At 55.1% G+C, this 20,247-nt stretch overlaps 6 protein-coding genes across 6 annotated transcripts; 2 read left to right on the forward strand and 4 right to left on the reverse strand.

The window, feature by feature from the left end:
• Position 1: 1 nt before the first annotated feature.
• CDEST_05783 (uncharacterized protein) lies at positions 2–942 on the reverse strand. The gene is made up of 3 exons (XM_062921942.1): positions 666–942; positions 416–601; positions 2–334 (listed from the first exon to the last, which is right to left on the reverse strand). The coding sequence occupies exons 1-3, from the start codon at positions 828–830 to the stop codon at positions 128–130; spliced, it is 558 nt and encodes a 185-aa protein (XP_062777993.1). The 5' UTR covers positions 831–942; the 3' UTR covers positions 2–127.
• Positions 943–2,133: 1,191 nt separating this feature from the next.
• Positions 2,134–4,556, reverse strand: CDEST_05784 (uncharacterized protein). Its single transcript, XM_062921943.1, has 3 exons — positions 3,951–4,556; positions 3,730–3,796; positions 2,134–3,663 (listed from the first exon to the last, which is right to left on the reverse strand). The coding sequence occupies exons 1-3, from the start codon at positions 4,451–4,453 to the stop codon at positions 3,595–3,597; spliced, it is 639 nt and encodes a 212-aa protein (XP_062777994.1). The 5' UTR covers positions 4,454–4,556; the 3' UTR covers positions 2,134–3,594.
• Positions 4,557–7,158: 2,602 nt separating this feature from the next.
• On the reverse strand, positions 7,159–8,987 carry CDEST_05785 (Putative inositol oxygenase). Its single transcript, XM_062921944.1, has 2 exons — positions 7,555–8,987; positions 7,159–7,495 (listed from the first exon to the last, which is right to left on the reverse strand). Exons 1-2 carry the CDS (start codon positions 8,446–8,448, stop codon positions 7,439–7,441), a joined length of 951 nt encoding a protein of 316 aa, XP_062777995.1. The 5' UTR covers positions 8,449–8,987; the 3' UTR covers positions 7,159–7,438.
• A 996-nt stretch (positions 8,988–9,983) lies between these two features.
• Positions 9,984–12,808, reverse strand: CDEST_05786 (Putative zn(2)Cys(6) fungal-type DNA-binding domain, fungal transcription factor). Its single transcript, XM_062921945.1, has 5 exons — positions 12,633–12,808; positions 11,585–12,269; positions 10,837–11,527; positions 10,564–10,770; positions 9,984–10,469 (listed from the first exon to the last, which is right to left on the reverse strand). The coding sequence occupies exons 1-5, from the start codon at positions 12,674–12,676 to the stop codon at positions 10,315–10,317; spliced, it is 1,782 nt and encodes a 593-aa protein (XP_062777996.1). The 5' UTR covers positions 12,677–12,808; the 3' UTR covers positions 9,984–10,314.
• Positions 12,809–12,996: 188 nt separating this feature from the next.
• On the forward strand, positions 12,997–16,333 carry CDEST_05787 (Putative major facilitator, sugar transporter, major facilitator superfamily). The gene is made up of 4 exons (XM_062921946.1): positions 12,997–13,000; positions 13,268–15,314; positions 15,420–15,779; positions 15,856–16,333. Exons 2-4 carry the CDS (start codon positions 14,290–14,292, stop codon positions 16,169–16,171), a joined length of 1,701 nt encoding a protein of 566 aa, XP_062777997.1. The 5' UTR covers positions 12,997–13,000; positions 13,268–14,289; the 3' UTR covers positions 16,172–16,333.
• A 1,170-nt stretch (positions 16,334–17,503) lies between these two features.
• CDEST_05788 (Putative major facilitator superfamily, MFS transporter superfamily) lies at positions 17,504–19,644 on the forward strand. The gene is made up of 4 exons (XM_062921947.1): positions 17,504–18,093; positions 18,207–18,550; positions 18,625–18,880; positions 19,014–19,644. The coding sequence occupies exons 1-4, from the start codon at positions 17,739–17,741 to the stop codon at positions 19,628–19,630; spliced, it is 1,572 nt and encodes a 523-aa protein (XP_062777998.1). The 5' UTR covers positions 17,504–17,738; the 3' UTR covers positions 19,631–19,644.
• The last annotated feature ends 603 nt before the right edge of the window (positions 19,645–20,247 follow it).

Here is a 20,247-nt window from a genome sequence, read left to right on the forward strand (position 1 = left end):
CATCCACGACTGAGATGCGTGGTGCGTGGACAGCAAGTGATAGGCTTTAGAAAACATTGTGCAAGTACGTCCAAATGTCGCGGTGCCTTCATTGGCCACAATCGCTTGGCCGACAATACTGTGTCCGCTATCGCGCCACCATCACGACAGATAAGCGTGTTGACTGAACCGCTAGTAATAACTGCCAGCTGGCGGACCGTGTACTTAATTGGCTTGAGACGATGTCGTTCCTGGAGTTGTTTGAGAACCCAATCCTAGTTGTATTCAATCGGGGTAAACGGTCTGCTCGGCAACGTTGATGTCCAAAGAAGCGGCGAAGTTGAAAATGAAGTTCCTTTGTTTCCACACATCAGCACGTAAGTCCAAAGCAAGGATGTCTGACAGCGCTCATATCGGCTCGAGGGTTAAAACGTACGATCGGGCGTTCGGGTATGGATAGACGTAGCTGATGGAGATGTTGGGATCGGCCTATCTCGACTGCATGGTAGCGCCCGTAGCGCCCCCAGTCCAAGTGCAGTTCACAAAATCGCCGCCGTAGGCTATGCCGGAGCACTCGGCGCCGAAGCCGTTGTCGAAGCCGTGGGGGCGGCGAATTTGGCGTCTAAAAGGCTTACTGTTAGAGGATGGAAACGGCCACGGTGGGAGCATAGGCGAGATGTACTCACGGTTGTGGTTATTGAATGGGCGCTTGAGGTGATGACTTCGGTCACGGTCGAGGGGTGGTCGTCGGCGACGAACTCCTGAGCGGCAACGGGGTTGGCGGCAGCTGTTGTAGCAATCATGACGCTGGCCAGGCAGAGACGAGGCCGATGGAGAACTTCGGCCCTCATCTTCCTCGAAGCATTACTTACATTCTCAGGGGCTCCTTTCGTGGTTGTTGTTGTTCTTCTTGATGATGTTGTGATGCTGGGTGGGCGTGCCGGCTATGAGCTGTGAGAGCGGTTCATGATGACTGGCAGTGGTGACTGATGGCTGGCAGTGGCGACCACTGTTCCGCAATGTCACGGCGGGTTCGGTCTGGCTGGTTGTGTACGTACCCGCTGCACTGCACATGGGCGAAAGTGGAGACCGGCCTTCCGAACCGTTGCTTGGCCAGGAACGGTTCCTTCTCACCCAGCAAGGTAACCAACTACTTACCTTACCTTCCTTCCATACTAGCTTCCTTACCTTACTTTCCATACCTAACTTCAGAGCTTCCAATCCTGACTTCCCTTCTTTCCTCCGCCAACCTACCTAGGTACCTTTCGAGCTTCCGATGTTTCTACATTAGTTGGTACCACAGCCTCAGAAAAGGCACAGCAGCACCTCCGATCGAGCACCTTCCGCAGCTGGACCATATCCGAGACCTCGCCGCGCTTGTTGCTATTTATTACGACCTTGGATGCGTCACCAGAAGTTTGCCTACAATCTCGCATGTTTGAGATCCCTCCGAACGGCCATAGATCAAGGCGGTACTTTGTTCTTCTTCTTTTTTTTTTTCTCGGAGATTTTTCGAAACTCCTGGATGTTTGCCATCATCCGGCGGATTCAATCACGTAGGGAACTATCGTCGACGAAGCGATCGATGCCTTCCTTCCTCGGACAATGTTTCTCTCAGCCCTCATCTTCGTCATTGGGAGATTCGCGGCCTGAGAAGACCAGGCATTCGTCATCCGGAGAAGATTCTGGTGCAATCGGGTAAGGGACACACGCCTGGTAGGCGTGAGGTGAGGCAGGTGCTCATCGCCAGCAGGTAGGCACGCATGATCGCTTCGCACAATTCCCTTCTCTTTGAAATTTGCTTTGCCGATACCTACCTACGCCCCATTCCCCCGCTCCTTCTTTTTCTTGCCGTTTCCTCCTCTTCTTTCTATCACTCTCACCCCACACCCTGGGCACGCGGCCTTTCGGCATCATTCTTCGCATTGACTGCGCCGTTTCATGGGACCTTATCTTGCGATGGGGCCAAGGTGCCTTCCATCGAAGCTCAGCAGTCGATGATGACCATCCCCGTCTTCACACTAATTTCCTGCTCGTGTACAGGGCGGTCTTTCATATATGTTTCGCTGTCTTAGTCTTTCTTTCCGTTACCTGTCCAAGAGCCCGGCTGTCCCAACACTTCTGTTTTATCTGGTGTACCAGTCAGGCCATAGCCGGGCTTGGCTCATGACTGGGATTGCCTGACAATTCGCGTTCATGGGATGCTATGGGTCACGCCATTCGGGCGTCTGCAAGCAAGCAGTACCAAGCTATTCACTCGGGCAATGATGAGCTCTTTTCACACAGTAGACCATGGTCCCCCACGATCAATGCATGGCTGTCAGAAGTGGCTGAGCCTGGAAGAGCGCGGGGGAGAACACTTCTCACGGGGGTCTAGATTGGGAACTGGTGGGTTTCACTTTTCTCGAGGCATCATCTGGACAATGGGATGGGAGAAAATGTTACAATTCTGGTATACCAGAACGCTTGGGGGCATTGTTTGTTCGGTAATCATCGTGTGGGGGCTTCACGGCCCATCCTCAGATACCGGTGCATCACAATTGGGAGTTAGTCGGTCCCGTGATGCAAAGCAACTGTATTGATCTGGCCCCATTGGGTACGAGAGAACCATTGAAAGGGTAAACTCATAGGGAATGAGGCATTGGGGCCATTGAGACAGTGATGATCATCGACCCTCGCAGGTCAACTTTCTGAGTCTCGAGAGAGAGGTATGAGGAGGGAGACGGAGAGGAGGGAGATGAAGAGGAGAACGCTGCATGGTGCTGTACATGAGGGTTGTGCTGAACATGATGGTGTTGATGAGCAAAAAAAACCGGACATGAGTCTGGGATGGGACAAGGGGTTTAAATAGCTTGCCGTTGGCTACCTCAGGCTGTTGTCACCATATGTCGCCATAGCCATGCACCTGTCTCCCTTTCCTCACAAGAGGGCAGGCTTGTCGGACTGCACGGGAAAGTGCATCCTTTGAAATGGAAAGAGACAGTCACGGGGTCACGGATCATGGTGCCTTCCACGAAGAGGATAGGCAGGTAGGTAGGTATCTAGATGCTTCTGTCTGAGGAACGTACCTCGTTCGAGGAGGACGGGCAAGGGGCAAGTCATCATGGGTCACGATGAACTGACAATGGGACGCAGTCAACGTGTTCAAGAACATGCAGTACTTGATTCCTCTGCTTCCTAGATATAATAGTGCTTGTTATATTCTAAACCGTTTTAAATTTTGCCCCGAAGTCTGTTACTGTGCGCGTACTTCTTCAATACTTCACGGGACAGAAAAGAAAACATAGCATATGTTGGATGCCCAGTCGTATTCAGATGGGACAGAGTGGACGGCCGATGGCGAAGCACTTACATCACGCAGATTGATCTCCGTTGGTCTGGCCCATATCATGGCTGCCGTTAGCAGGCTTCCTATTGCGTTGGAGGCTTTCCTCTACACACCATAACCACCACGAATAGAGACACATTTTGCATATTGTTACGCTCATTTGAGTAAACTTGTGAGATCAACACATATGTAATAGACAATATTGAAAAGATAGGGGCCCTCCAGCGTAAACAAACAGCTTTTAAGCTAACAACTTTTATTAAATTTAACTAAGATAAGACAGACAATCACCAGCAGGTGAGATCACCAGACTTCTGGTCAAAAGAGCAGTGGTTACGGTCGTAAGTGTACGACAGCTGTAATCGTAGATCGTTAGTAAGCTGCCAAGTCATCTATTGCGGGATGCCAGGTATATCACTCACGTTGATGAAACCGCCCTCGGCATCGGTCCAGAACTGGTTGGGGCCGTTCATGTACATGCAGTCGTACCTGCAGGGTATGTTAGCTTATCATCGCAAACAAACAAGGACGGTTGGGTCAACCTTGACCGGCCCGGAGTGAAGCTCCTCACAGAGTTCGTTGTGGAGGGGCCAGTGAAGGTCAAAAACACAACTTAAAATCATTGTCACATTAGATGACTTACCTGACGTGGAAAACATTGGAGCGCAGAGTAATGCTGGCCTTGCCGTCGATGCCCTTGGGGTCCTTGACGCGGTAGCCCTTGTTATAGCAGATGGCGGCGTGGAACTTCTTGGGGTTGGGGTTGCGCTTCCACATCTCGGCGGTGGTCTGCTTGGTGAAGGTCTCGCGGACGAGGGTCCAGTCGATGAAGGCCCGGATGATATCAGTGACGATATTGACGGCAACACCGGTGGCGACGCTCATGACGCCGCCGCCGATGGCGGTGATGATGGCGGTGATGCCGATCTGGCGCTCAGCGAGTGCAGCATCGGTTTCGGCCTCCACGGAACGGGTGACGACGACGCCATCGACCTTGTTTCCGGTGAAAGTGACGGTCTCGACGTCGGCAGCGGTAGCCTCCGGGTTAATGGGGGCAGAGATGTCAGCCTGGACCTCGGCGGGGAAGGCAGCACCCTTGACGGCGAGCGCAGAGGCGAGGAGGAAACCAATGGTAGAGAAACGCATTTTGAAAAGTTGGCTTGAGACAGTTGAACGAAGAGATGTGATGAGGCGAGTGAGGCGGAAAGAAAGATCGCCAAGTAAGCTCTAGAGTATCGGGTTATATATGCCATTGTCCGGCCTGTATCTTATCCCAAGACCCTGTCGTGATGCTCCTGTAAGTTGCTATCCCTTCCCAACCCCCTCGTCACCGCTGCGGTACCGGCTGCCGACAGATTAATTGCGTAGCGGAGCTCTCACAAAGGTGCCTCAGAGGGACTTTTGTCAAGTGACCCCTTTCATGTCCCGACACCCTGCATCACGAGTTCACATTGAGGGGTTGACAAGTCGGTACTCGCCCGCATTTGTCTTCTTTGGGCAAGAGGGCCCTCCTGACAGCTGGTCCTCTACAATGATTCGCTGAGCTGCCGTTCTGTCAACGGGAAGCTGGACCCCAAAGTGGATCAGGTCAAGTGGTTCGAACACGACCCGAGCACCTTCACTTTGTCACAACCGCGGCTATCTGAGTCTCGGCCCGGGTACCAGACCGGCCTGAAATGGTATAAGCTTAGCTACAAGTCAGGAGCCCGGCCATTCTCCGTGGTAAGTAAGCATAAAACGGGACATTGTTCCGGGGGTTGAGTCGCCGTCTCTGAAGTTCTGACTCGTGCCGCAACCGCTGCGGCCTATCTCTGCCCAGTGACAGACGACCGTGAGCTTGTTTAGCGGAGCCAACCGGTCTGGACGGATCAGATGAGGGCCCGGTAGGTCCAAACACGACCGGCGCCATCCGTAAACTCTATGGAAAGGGAAACAAAGCCGACTTTCGGGAGGGGCCTGGGGTGGATAAGCTTGATAACGTGACTTGTGCTATCTATCCCGTCAATTGACTGAACAGGGACCACGTGGGTAGACACGAAAGTCATGACTAGAGTCTCGGAGATATGGAAGGAAACGATAGTAGTCCAGAACACGTGCGGCCACCATGGCGGCAGTCTGTTTCTCCAAAGACGGCGGACATAGTCACTCCGACACAATTTGCATTACTGATGCAAATGGCAAGGATACTGACTGAGCAATTAGCCCTTTTTCAACAACGAAAACCTGAAACTCAAAAACGTCAATGTCCAGTCTATATTAGCCTATCGTAAGGGCGTTGACAATATCTTAAAGAGCACAGCTTAGTTCGTTCGAGGCCCGTCGTCACTAGAATGGGCTTTTGTGTCACTAGGTATGTGACAGTCGCGGTGGTTTCATTATTGTTCAATGTTGTGTACGGTAGAGGATACTGGACCGTGGTTTAGTAGCCTTTATCTTCATCCTTAATCCTCACCACCATCTGGACCGACATGTTAGGGGCGCCGAAGCAAGGGAGTCACCGACCGGGGGGGCGGGGGGGCGGGGGCAGTGTTTGACTAGGACGAATAAGAGGAACTGACGCAGGAGACTCAGGGCGTCGGAACTCGGGAGGCTCCGGTGGGGCGCCGGGGGGCTGCGGTGCTACAGAGGGGGAGAGGTCGGATCACAGAATCTATAGTCCGAAGAGGGATTAGTGGCCAGAGGGGACCTCAGACTGCAGAGGCCAGATTCAAATGCCAACACCACCCTATACCTACAGTGCGGTGTCATGAGTCTGAATCCAGGAGCTGTTTTACACCAAACTACCCCTACTTTAGCTAACTATTACTCTTCAGCCTAGGTATTAAAGTATAGTAAAAACATCATACTTAGGCTCTATTTAATACAGTTAAATAATTTATCTACTCTTGAGTTTTTTTCTTATTTTTATGTTTGCTAATATGCATAGCTATAAACGCAGGTTTAATGTGTGCTTATCTTTTAAGCTGTGTTTTTGAAAAAGTGGTGGATTTAGACTTCTGACCCCTCACTGTACGTATAGTCAGTCGACTCTCACTTTGTGCGAACCCAGCCTGAAGCCAGCCTGAAACTGCACCTAGGGTTAAGCACAGGAACGCATATGGGCATGCCAAATTGAGTATGTCCGGTGCGTGCTGGTAGGCAAATAACAATAGTCGAGCAACAACCAACTGTCCAAAGACAAAATCTATGGTGGAAAAAAAAAAGACGACGATAGCACAACTCGGTTTCGATCCGAGGACCTCTGGGTTATGAGCCCAGCGCTCTACCCCTGAGCTATTGTGCTTGATTAATGGATAATGTTGATGCAAAGCGAGAAAGCGCAAGAAAACTATTAGGGTTTGGGCTCTGTGGACCGTTCATCGACGGCGTTTTTAATTTTTTGAGAAGGTGGATTGCTGTGAGTGGGTCTTACTGTGCAGGATTTTCGCCCGTCCGATTTGGCCTCGTCTGTCTTGAAACAATAAGTGGCAAAGGAGGAAACAAGATCCGGAACGATGAAGAAACACGGAACTATGAGATCAAAAGCGAGACAAAGACATATACATAAGTGCCTCCCTTCTCTAGTCATCTACGTGGGAATAGCTCGTGGTCCAACTTTCTGGAGATGGACGCCGTGGCCGGGCCGATGATGGGGCCGGATCCGGTCGATATGGGTCGCGATCCGGTTCTAGTCGGAACTGGCCAACCCGGACATCTACCGGCCGAAATAGGTGGTCATACGGCTTGACAGCTTGTTGACGAAACATAGAGCGAGAAAACGTCTCTCCGAATTTCAACAAAAACCATTGTCTACTTCATGAGTAGAGAGAGGGACTAATCACAATCACACCTCATGTTTAATGTTTGCACTCGATAGACTTCCTTGAAACGCTCAGTTTATCATCAATGCCACTCAAGGACTTTTTTGTTATTCGAGGACTTCCTGTCAACTCGTCGACGCCTCTTGGCCGATTTCTCCCAAGAATCATTCCCCATCAAGAACCGCTTAATCACATCGATGTATCCATCAGAACCGCCCATTAAAAAACGCCTTGCCTCTGCACGACCAAAGCTGTCGCAGGGCTTTCTATGCCAAATGTCCCGTCTCAGATCGTACCGGTCGTAAATGCGACAATTCAGAACACAGTATCTCTACCACTTAATGACCTTGGTGGGGAAGTACTCGTCAATGAGCTCCATGTAGTAGGGCTGTGAAATTGTCAGTGAAATGGTTCTTGAAATCCGTCCAATGAGACGAGCAAACATACCTTGAGCTCCTCAACAGTAGGGGCGTCATCCGACTTGCTATACAGGTCGTAGGGGTTGAAGGCGAGGACAGCCTTGAGGAGGTCCTCATCACCCTCCTTCATGAACTCGCGGTAGGCGCCCTCGCGGTGCCAGGGGTAGAAAGAGTGGTAGCGGATCATAGCGAGAGCTTCGCGGGGCAGCTTGGACTGCTCCTTGCAGACAAGATACATGTACTCGTCGTGGCCCCAAGAGATCATGAGGTTCTCGATGCCGCAGCCGGGCTCGTAGATGCCGTGCTTGGTGCTGTAGACAGGGTGCTTGTTGTCGGGGTTGCCCTCAAAGGTGGTGGGCAGAACGATGCGGTTGTCAAAGGCGCAGCCGACGGGGAAGGTGTCGCCGACGACGTCCCACTGGCCCTCGGCGCCGTAGAAGTAGAGGAGCTTGCCGAGGTCGTGGATCAGGCCGGTGAGCTGCATCCAGCGGGGCTTGCCGTCGCGGCGCATGGCCTCGGCGGTCTGCAGCAGGTGCTGGATCTGGGACAGTTCGGTGTCGGGGTCCGAGTTGTCGATGAGTGTGTTGAGCTTCTCCATGGCCTCCCAGATGGTCATCTCATCGCGGCATGGCTTCTTGCCGGTAAGGTCGATGGCGAACTTTTCACGGGCGGCGAGGTTGTACTCGACCGTCTGCTTCTCGTGCTGCTCCTTGTAGAAGGTCTTGACGCGGTCGCAAGCGTCCTCGTACTGGCGGAAGGCCGTCTTGTCCTTCTCCTGGTCGAACTTGGACTCCTCGTAGATGTCCTCTTGCTGCTTGTTGACCTGGTCCTTGAGGATGTTGACCTCCTCGACGAAGTCGGTCGTCTGCTCAAGGTCGTGACCGTCGGTCCGAATGTAGGGGGTGGCGACAGCAGCAGCCATTGTGATGGTAGATAGTCAAAGTTGAGACTTGCTAAATCCAGATAAACCAAGACCAAGACTAAAACAAACGTGATATGATGGGATGAAAGGAATCCTTTGCTGATATGGCTCTAGATGCTCAAGACTGGGTTGACAGCAAGCGGAACAGACTGGATTCTTCTTCTGGAGGAAACCCTTAAATATGTTGTTGAAGCAAGACCAGAGGAAGGAAAAGATTTATTGCCATCGAGGAATGACAAGACAATGGAGTACTCGGATGGGGGGGGGAAACTCGGGCCATGGCGAGGTACCTGGTCTTGCTGCTTGACGCAGTAGGCGGGCGAAGTACCTTGCCATCACGGGCAGGACCTCCTTAGACAGGATTGGTGTGGGCAGAGAGAAGGACGGACAGAAAAAAGCCAACTTGGTCAAGCAGCCCGAATTGACGTTTGCCGCGACGGACAGAGCCCCGCGGAGGAGAACAGGTGTGATACAGATGGAGCCGGAAAGACGGGGCGAGACTCTGATCTGTGGAGAGATGCGACGAGAGGGCGAGGGGATTCCAGGTTTTGGATTTCGATGTGTTGAACAAGGAGAAAATCGCCGAATTCATGTTCGAGGTTGTGACCCCACCTTTCCAATTGATCGGGAAAATTGTACAATATGAGCGTCCACGTGACCTTTCATGACTCCAAGTTTGCCACGCTACTCCTCATCGGGACAAGCAGAAAACTCGCGTCCGCCGCTAGAATTTCCAAGACATTTGTTTCTGGCAAATATTCGCGATGCCATCCCTGCACCTCTCCAACATTCAACACTCCCAACGCTTCTCCTCCACATCAACCACACAAACTCCTTCTCCATCCATCTCGGGATGGGCGACAGATGCAATGTGACGATGCCCCGTGCCCCTTCTCACAAACTTGCCAGGCTCCCCTGCGGCGAAGCTTATTTGCAGTCCCCGCCGTGTCATCATGGGATTTGCAAACTATTTTCGATTATTCCCTCTTTCGGTTCTTTTCATGGACATCGGCGAGACTCCCCCGCCTCACGCCCTTTCCGGGTCTCATCATCCATGCAGAAGTTGACCATCCCCCGCGGATTCCCCTCCTCTTTTGAGTAATGGCCTCCTACTGATTGGATTCAGTTCACCTGTCGAAGGGTCCCTTGCCCAGACCTGCTCTGCGCTCCTCCCGCTCGCTGCCCCCTGGGTTTCTCCCGAGCTTCCAACACGACGCACACCGTCGTCACTCGTCAGCCATTGACGCGCTTCTGGGCTCCCCTCCACGGACCACGACGTCCGTGAAGAGAAAGTCTGAAATCCATCTTGGTCACAGCTTGGCCTCAGCTTTCGGCGGCTCCTTCCTAGAACGGTCCCCGACGGCAATTCGGCGCGAGCCCGTCTCTCACCCCGCGCCCCAGACTCCTATCCCCGCGGGATTTCAAACGCCCTGACGTCCTCTGCTCTCTGTGAGAGGCTCAAGCTCAGGCTATGGCATGACCCAGGCCTCAGCGAAGCACGGGGAAAAACCAGACCAGATGGAATCGCGAAATATGTCCGATTGTCTTGGGCCTGCATCGCGTGCTGTCGTCTCAGCGAGGCCAATGCATATGTCGCCGCCGCCGGCACGGAATCTACACTACACCATCATCACGTCGGGTATCCATAGAATGCTACACCCAAGGAAAATCCAAATCAGGGGGACATATCCAGTCCTACCCAGCCCAGCCCAGCCCAACCCGCCAAGTCTATTACGGTCCAAAGTCAGAATCACCCCAAGTAGGATGTCGACCCCTCATCAGTTGTCGCCAAATGCCATACAATCGTGAAGCCAATCATGAGAGGCCCTTTGTCAAACCCGTTTCGTGACGACTGGCCCGCCAGCCTCAGGTCTCGCTCATGACGTCCTTGTCCATCCACCCCCATGCGCTTATCAGCTGATCCCGTACTGCCGTCGTGGGCCGCGCGTGGGCCTTTTCAGTGATGCTGAGCATCTTGAGCAAAGCTTCTTGGTCGTGTCTATTGTCAAATCTGTCGCCAGCTGGGGTAATTGGGGCCGAGTTAGCATAGGGGGCCACATGCAAAAAGGGGAAATATCTGACGAGAGGCGCAGACAAGGGAGGGTAAAAGCTTACCAATGGCGATTCCCATACACGCCGTGAACATAGCCGGCGGCGACCACTGATTGCACATGCCGATGCCGCAGAGGCTCCGTAGCAGCTCCTGGATCTGCTCTGTCAGCCGCTTCTCGGCAGCCTTGCGACCGCCGCCAACCCGCGGTATGCTCGGGTTGAACAGCGCGAGGTACATTTCGGCGAGAATGTGATGCTGTACAGCAATGACTGGCAGGTGGCAGTCAGCATTCGAACCTAAGCTGAGCATGTGTCGGACGGGCCCGTGTCACTCACTGTGGCAGGCCTTCTGGTACCATACTTCGGGGAAAGCCTCCTCTTCGGACCTCTCGCGGAAGAAGATGGGCGTGTACGACGGCGGCAGCGCGTTCTTCCACTCCCTGTTCGCCATTTCAAGCTGGCCCCATTGTAAGACCGACCCCGCCTCGGACCCGAAGCAGAAGTTGAGGACGTCGGCGCAGTGAACAATGGCACGGTTCGACCAGACAAAGTCATCGCCCGGGGTCGTGGATCGGTCGACAATGGCGTGACCGAGGTTCATCCGGACAACCTGCTGGTTGATGACGGCGCTATATATCTCCTGGCGTAGGCCCGCCCAGAAACAGGCGGCCGTCAGGGTGCCGGGCATCAGGAAGCGGTCTCCGGCGTTGACGAAGGCGTGGATGCCGAGGAGGTGTCCATGGGTGTCCTGGCCGAGGGTGTTGACGTCGATCTCCTCCAGGACACGGAGGATGATTGTTGCCGCGAACAGGTTCTCGTCCGACACGGTCGCGGCGTGGTCAAGCAGCGGGATCAGGTAGTTGAGGCACTGCTCGTGGTAGCGGTTCGAGGCCAACGAGTCGTAGGCGCTCGTCAGGCTGAGATGCCTCGCTGCGAGCGCGAATATGGCATTGAGGAGGATCGGGCACGACCCGGCACGTTGCGGCACCTCGGTCTCGAAGTGCCTCGCGGGGTCGCACAGATCCAGCTGCGTCGGTTAGTGTCTCTCGGTCTCGCAAGCAACGCCTAACAACAACTAACGTACCCAGAACCCGAGCTTGTCCACATAGTGACGGAATAGAGTGGCTTCTTGTCGCCCGTTGAGCGGCCACACCGGACGATCGGTATAGATGCCTTCGAAGGGCGGCAGTACGGACTGCATGGGCGGCAGAGTGACGACGGAGTCCGAGTGCTCTCGCTGTTCGGCGCGATGGCCGAGATGGTCGGCACCAAAAGTGCCCAGGGACGTCTGTGTTGGCGTCGGCAGCGGGTCAACTGGCTCGTCGACAACGGCATCGCCGCCGCCATGATGGCTCCCGTGATGGCTCCCTCGGTGAGCCTCACGGTGGCCCTCCCGGTGATTTTCATCGAGAAGTGGCCAGCTCGCTGCCTTGGCCGCTTGCAGCGAGGGACGATCATCCGAAGCGGTGGAATCGACGACGGTCGTGGTGCCGGGCGACGTGGACGCATCCTCGGCCTCGGCTTCGGCCTCGGCAGAGTCATGCAGGGAGTCGTTGCTGTCGACGTCGTCGGCGAGCTCGACGCCCCTTGTCTCGTCGATGAACTTGAGCCTCTTCGGCGGCGCGGGCCACTTGTGGCTTTCACGGAAGACGGCGTGCTTCGGGGCACGAAACTTGTAGCCCTTTTTGCATTCTCTGCCGGTCATCAGACAGCGGCCACAGATGGGGAGCACGCGGTCACATCGAAGGTGCTGTTCACGACACTGCTCACTGTAGGAAGGTAGGGTCAGCGAGGTGACATTTCTCAAGACTCTCGAAAACTCTCGTCGACGAACGGCTTCATGGGCGGCATCGCGGACGACACTGTCCCTCCTCTCGCCGTCATCAGCACCGGTGCCGGCGTCGCATCACCACTCGGCAACACTCCTACCAACGGCATACCGACGGACGGACTGACGGACGGGGGCAGCTCAACGGCGAGGCGCATCACCACCACTGCCTTTCTCACGCCGTTACGCCGTCGCGCTGCTACGGCGGCGGTGCGAATGGCATCCCATCCCAAAGAGGCTTTTTTCCCCGACGCCTCCAAGCCCCCGGCCCCCTCGCGGTGGATCGGCCCAAAGTGTCACTCACCAGGTCGTGGCGCTCAGCGAATCAGGCGCTTCGGGAGACGGCATGGCACCTGTGCCACTTGCAATTCTTTCCGAACCCCCAGTTCTCAGATGAGGCTGCAAATGTCAAATGAATGAAACCCGGGGAAGATGGAGAAGATCTGGGGGAGCCCCTCGATTTTTGAGCAGATCGGAAGATTGAATTGGGAAGCTTGGTTCTTGGGGGGGTCCGGGGCCGCGATTTAGTGACAGCCGACCAGTGACGTGTGGGGGGATTCGAGGTTTCGTCAGCAGACAGCCGACGACACGCCTCCACTGTTTACAGCACACAGCACTTGCCCTCGCTATTTCCCCTCCTCGCTCGCCTTTACAGAGGACCTACGGATACAGGTACTGTGTATCTCGCTATCTTCCATCTTCCTGGCCGATAAGACATCAATAGCCGAGACGCTGCAACGCACCTCGCCTTCACGCTTCTGGCATGGATGCCACTGTCGTCGCCATTGACGATCGTCGTTTTCCTCGCTCGTCCATCTGTTTCTTCTTATTTGGACTGCACTTCCCTTCTTTCTCCTTCCTCTTGTTCATTTTTCTTTAAACCGTATTTTCTTTATCCTTTTCTCCCACCAACACCATTTGTCCACCAACACAAAACAGAGGCAACGATTCCATTCAACACCAACAACTACCGATACCATCGCCAACACCACCACTGTCTGCCGACATCATTATCCACCGTCACAACCATCGTCACCACCACCACCACCACCACCACCTTCAATATCCACCACACCATGGACTTCTCCCCGGTGGCTTGCTCCCAGCGCCAGACTCATCCGTCCACATGACCGTCCATCAAGCACAGACTTCTGTTCCCCCGCACGCTAGACGCCGCCAAACAAACTCAATGGCAGCAACCAGTTCACATCGCCGTCCCAACCCAGCGGACGCGGCCACATGTCCAGGCACCCTGTCATGAATCGAACCAAACCCCTCCTCGCGAGTCGCACCCCTCCCGAATTGTCATGTCGCTATACCTCATTTCGACGAGTCAAACACCAAAGTCCACGACGAACGGGCGTCTATCGCCGGGGAGAGCCCCAATCCCCTTTTCTCCCCTCAATGGACAATGCCGCTCCCATATCCCTTCGCGACGGCCTCGGCATCGGCATCCCTGACCAAGTTTCCTCGTTTCACCGTCTTCCCAACCACCCCCCCGGCGCAGACACTCGACGTTCATTAGCTGAGGGCCCGGAAGATTGCGCTTGGCTCTCGAATAATTAATTGCGAAAAAGACGCGGTGCTCAACCTGAACAATCAACAATCTCTCGCCTTTCCCCCCGTCCCTCCCGGCGCCCCAGTCTTTCCTCGCTCTTCGTCAAAATTCGAGCCCTTTCTTTTGTGGGCTTCCCCTTGGATGCCGTCGCTGCCGTCCCACAAACCGCACCTAGCGCCCCCGACTTCGAATATTTCTTAAAGTCGCGATTCCCTCCATCCGATCTCCCCACCCACATCAACATCCGACGATCTCTCACCAGCGTCGTTTGCTCAGTTTTGGCCGCATTGACCTTGTATCCATCTCTCTCTTCTGTCTGCGCAACAGTTCTCGGTCCGCAGCAGATAGCCAGACAGACAAGAAGCACGCGACACGGCTCAGCGCATCACTATCGGCCCGCACGATGGAGTCCAAAACGTCCCCGCAGGATGATGTCGTCGCCGCCGCCGCCGACCGCCACTCGGTCGACGCTGGCGACCACCACGCTGCCAAGCTCGCTAGTACCTTTGTTCAGAACGCCAAATCCGCCTCGGACAAGGAGCACGCCATGACGCTGGCCCAGGGCATCAAGCTGTACCCCAAGGCTATCGCTTGGAGTGTCCTCATCTCCACCTGCATCGCCATGGAGGGCTACGACATCAGCCTCGTCAGCAACTTCTACGCATTTCCCCAATTCAACGAAAAATACGGCGCCCTCACCGCCGACGGCTCCTACCAGATCTCGGCCCCTTGGCAGGCCGGCCTTAGCAATGGTGCCATGGTCGGCGAGATCATCGGCCTCTTCATCAACGGATGGGTCTCGGAACGCTTCGGCTACAGGTGGACCGTCATTGTCTGCCTCGGCCTGGTCGCTGCCTTCACCACGATCTTTTTCACCGCCCAGAACGTCCAGACCCTACTTGCCGCCAGCATCCTGTGCGGTATCCCCTGGGGCGTCTTCCAGACCCTGTGCATCACCTACGCCTCCGAGGTCTGCCCGGTCGCCCTGCGTGGCTACCTGACCACCTACGTCAACTTCTGTTGGGGCCTCGGTCAGGAGATTGGAATTGCCGTCATTATCTCGATGCTCGACCGTAACGACGAGTGGGCGTACCGCATTCCCTATGCGCTGCAGTGGATGTGGCCGGTGCCGCTGGCCATCGGCATCTACTTCGCGCCCGAGTCACCCTGGTGGCTGGTGCGCAAGGGCAAGATCGACGAGGCCAAGAAGTCGCTGCTGCGCCTGACGAGCAAGGGTAGAGAGTCCAACTTTGACGCCGACGAGACGGTCGCCATGATGGTGCACACCAACGCCCTCGAGGAAAAAATCACTGAGGGCGCCTCTTATCTTGACTGCTTCAAAGGCGTAGACCTGCGCCGCACCGAGGTCGTGTGCATGGTCTGGGCCATTCAGAACCTCAGCGGCAACTCCTTTTCCAACTACTCTACGTAAGCCCCCCCCCCCCTCGTCCTTCTTCACCCTCCCCACTGGCGCCGGGACGCGAGAACAATATCCGAGTATCGGACAGACAGCTGACGAGATGCATCAAACAGGTACTTCCTCAAGCAAGCCGGTCTCTCGACGAGAAACTCGTACTATTTCGCCCTCGGACAGTACGCCATCAACATGGTCGGTGTCTTTGGCGCCTGGTTCCTCATGTCGTGGGGCATCGGCCGCCGCACGCTGTACCTCTACGGTCTCACCGGCCTGTGCAGCATGCTCATGATTCTCGGCTTCCTGGGCCTCGTTCCCGAGGAGAACCGCGACAAGGGCGCGCTGGCAACGGGCAGCATCATGATGGTCTGGGCTCTCTTCTACCAGCTCACGGTCGGCACGGTGGCCTACTCGCTCGTCAGCGAGCTGCCGTCGCGTCGTCTGCAGATCAAGACGGTTGTCCTGGGACGCAACCTATAGTGAGTCACCACCTCGACCTTAGTGGTCTTTCCTTTCCATTGATGACGCGTGCTGACCGAACCTCTCCTTCCGCAGCAACATTGTCGGCATCATAAACAACGTCCTGAGCCCTTACATGCTGAACCCCACGGCGTGGAACTGGCAAAACTACACAGGCTTCTTCTGGGGCGGCATCTGCTTCCTTTGCCTCGTCTACACGTACTTCCGGGTGCCGGAGCCGCGCGGGCGCACCTATGCCGAGCTGGACAAGCTATTTGAGCAAGAGATCAGCGCCCGCAAATTTGAGGGCACCAAGGTCGACGTGTTCGAGGATGAGGTCGACGAGAAGGCGATGAATAACTACCACCAGCAGATCCGCGTCTCGCACTCGGAGAAGGACGTACGGGTGTGAAGGGACGAAGGATGGATGGATGGAGAAACCGAACGGCAAAGAGGAGGGAGACTCAAGGAGTCCCAACGACTGATGGGCAAACGCAAGAGAACGTAATGTTGTGACGCATGTATATCTAATTCCGACGACGTAAATGAAATGTACGAAATTGTTAATCCGCTTGATTCGCCGGTACTATGTATGATTCTCATGGCTCATGGACTGAATATCTGCGGGACAAAGTCCGTCTCCCCCGCATTCTCCGCACGACGGACGGATGTGTGAGAGCAGAGGCACAGATAGGGCAACTCGGGAGAAGACGGGGGAAATCCAATGGCGTTGTAACTTACCTTTTGGGGGCTTGGCGGCATCCAGGGCCTTGGTCTATTCTATTCCTTGCCCTGTTTGGCTGCATATGTCTCCGAAAGTTCTCCAACTGCCGGAGGCTCATGGTTGCTTGTCCGTGGCTTGGCCGCCACCGTCGGAAGCCCCTACCCGCCGAGCCTCCATATGCCTGTTGAAAAGCATCTCAAGACGTCGACCGAGCTGCTTGGTTGGGCGCAGCATTGTTTTTTGTATCCCATTAGTCGGTTCCGAAGGATGAGACGGTAGCATTGGATCTGCCGCCGAGACTTTGCGGCTCACAACTTGTCGATGATGTGTATATTGTTTCTGTGGTACTACTTTATTGTCCATTGTTTCCCATCCAAGTACACGTAGATCTGGACCGACCAACTCGGCTGCCTCGGAACCTCAGGAACCTCATGAAGACAAACCGCCGGGACACATTCGGCGTCGGTATCTATCTTGCTCTCGCTCGGATCACGGAATCAGCGGCGGACATAAGCCAAGGTCGCCGAAGTGGACCCAAATCCGCGTCTTTTGGTCAGTTCCTTGGGTCGCTTAGATTATGATGGATTATGGATTCGGACGCGAGCATCATTCGACTTAAAGTGGCCCCTCCACTCGATGTTGGAAATCCGTCAACCGACGGAAAACCATCAGACGGTCTGCCATAGACAGGCATCCACCACCATTCTCAACAAGGTATGGGATGTGGGCGCAATAGCGTCCACAGAGCCATCCGCGGCCGGGTCTCCGCGATCGTGGGGACCCCACGCCCCTCTCTCCCCATGGCACCAGCAGCAACACAACGAGATGCAGGGAACGGGCCGGATTTGAAGATGACGATTGAGAAAGTTTGACAGACAAACAGACAGATAGACAGATAGATAGAGAGAGGGATGGTGGAGAACCGCTGCAAAGCTGCATAAGCTGCGGGTGTTGGGTCTTGCATGGCATTGTTGTCTTCATTGATGACAGTAGGTGAGCCGTCTTTCGCATACATATGAGCCGCACGTCGCGAGGTTACCCTCTCTACTTCTCTCTTTCTCTTTCCAGGCCAGGAAAAAAACACTTTCTTCCCTCTTTAACTCTCATTTATCGACTTCATTCCCTCCTTTAGACTGTCGGGTGTGGTGTCAACAGCACGGCAGGACAGCCATCCTCAGATACCAGGCAAGATTGCCAACACGGCATCAGACACAGCGTCATCAACGCCGCGGAATACAGACAGAACGCAGCCAAGATGTCTGCCATGGAAAAGCCCGAGATCGACTTCGTGGACGACCGGGAGGCTGACGACCGTTCGGACGCGGAAAAGGGCCCCGTCGTGCGCACTATCGACAACATCCGCGTGCTGGGCCTCAGCGAGGATGACGCGCAGTTTTACGCGAATTTCACGCCCGAGCAGCGCAAGCGGACGACCCGCAAGGTCGACGTCCGTCTCGTGCCTATGCTCGCCGTGCTCTACCTCATCTCGCACCTCGACCGCGCCAACATCGGCAACGCCAAGATCGAGGGCCTCGCCGACGACCTGAACCTTGACGGTGTGCAGTGGAACATCGCCCTCAGTCTCTTCTTCGTTCCCTATATCTTGCTTGGTGAGTCCGTAATTACAACGTGACCAGCGAGCGTCAAGCCGCTCTTCACGTAGTTTGAAAGACGAAGGACTAAACATAGCAACTAACGCTGCTTTCCCCCCCCCCCCCTTCAGAGGTCCCCAGCAACGTGCTGCTCAAAAAGTTTAAGCGTCCTTCGGTATACCTCGGCACCCTGGTCACCATCTGGGGCGTCATAATGACTTGCCACGGCTTCGTCCACAACTTTGCCGGCCTGCTGACCGTCCGCCTACTCCTCGGCGTCTTCGAGGCCGGCTTCTATCCGGGCGCCGTCTACCTCACGACCTTTTGGTATATGCCGCGTGACCTCGCCGCCCGCATCGCCTGGTTCTACTGCACCTCGGCGCTGTCGGGTGCCTTCTCAGGCCTGCTGGCCGCCGCCATCGCCAAGATGGACGGCGTCGGCGGCTACGAGGGATGGAGGTGGATCTTCATACTGGTTCGAAACCTCTTTTGACACTCTCGCTCCCCCTGATACCGTCCAGAGAACTGACAGTTATTTTCGTGACAAAGGAAGGGATCTTCACCGTCATCCTGGGCATTGCCACCTTCTTCCTACTGGTCGACACGCCGGCGCTGAGCACCAAGTGGCTGGAGCCCGATGAGGTGCGCTTCCTCGAGCTGCAGAGCTTCATCAAGCAGGGCGGCCGGTTCGAGGACGAGAAGAAGGAGGACAAGTTCAAGTGGCACGACCTCAAGGCCGTTGTCACGAACTGGAGGCTGTATATGCAGGCCTGGGCTTTGCTGGCGGCGTCAGCCTGTAGTTATGGTGAGCGGCTCCCCATGTTTTCTTCCCCGTATTCTTGCTTGTATCCCCCCCCCCCCCCCCCCCTCCACTATATCGTCTTTAGATCTTTTGAACCTTTGGGCGGCCGGCTAATGAAGCAAAAAAAATCACAAAGGCACAAAGTTCACGCTGCCGACCATCACAAAGGCCATGGGCTTCGACAACACGGCGGCGCAGCTGATGACGGTGCCGCCGTACTTTTGCGGCGCGGCGTCGGCCATCTTCTTCGCGCGGCTCTCGGACCGCTTCTACTGGCGCATGCCCTTCGTGGCGATCCCGCTCGGGCTCATCTCGGTCGGGTACGCCGTCATCATCTCGCTCAAGGGCGACCTGTCGGGCAACATCGCGGCGGCCATGGTGGGCGTCATCATCACGTGCTTGGGCATCTACCCGATCCAGCCGGCGGGCTCGTCGTGGGCGGCCAACAACCTGGCGCCGGCGTCGCGGCGGGCCATCGGCGTCGCCTTCAACATCTGCGTCGGCAACCTCGGCGGCATCATCGGGAGCTACATGTACCTCGAGTCCGAGAAGCCCAAGTACTACACGGGCTTCGGGCTTTCGCTGGCGTTCGGCGGGAGCGGCGTCGTCGTCGCGCTGCTGCTGGAGCTGAGCTACAAATGGGGCAACGCCAAGAAGGCGCGCATGTCCGAGGAGGAGATCCGGGCGCGGTACACGGAAGAGCAGCTGATGGACATGGGAGACAAGAGCCCACACTTCAAGTATGTTTTGTGAGGGGGGGGTGTAATGGGGGAGAGAGGGGGGGATGTCGCGAAGTAACGATTATTTATCATGATGGGTCCTTGGAGGATTTTCTGAAGCATAACGAATAAAAAATGCGCTCCCAATCAAAGTTTCTCGCGTACTAGTAGGACATCGATCGACAGTGGGAGTGGCAGGTTTCCATCTATGAAGCGTTCAACTGCGAATTCGGTATTCTTCTTCGAGGCAAGGGAAACCTGATTAGAGCTGGTAGACCAGAAAAAAGACTCAACGTTTGACTTGTCACTAGCTGAGTTCTCCAGGTTTTCTATCTTGTGTGAGATAGTCGTGTTAGTTGATTAGTGCAGTGGTGTTCTGTCTTGTTGCGTGGTCCTTGAGGAAAAGCAGGCAGATTGTCATGTATCACTGATGGCGCGCAGAAGAAACACCGGGCATTTCAGGTTTTAACTGGATCGACAGAGTCTATACTCTGTGGGATAACTAGAACTGCAGAGTTGTGTTAGCTGCAATTTGACATGCTTGCGTGTGCTATTCCTGCCCTGTTTTGAGGAAACAAGCCTCCGGATAGGGAGTTGATGAGGGATTGTGGAGTTGTGGCAAATTTGACGACATGAGTTTAGTGCAGCTCT

This window comes from Colletotrichum destructivum, chromosome 3 (genome assembly GCF_034447905.1).
Source record: "Colletotrichum destructivum chromosome 3, complete sequence".
NCBI lineage: Eukaryota > Fungi > Ascomycota > Sordariomycetes > Glomerellales > Glomerellaceae > Colletotrichum > Colletotrichum destructivum.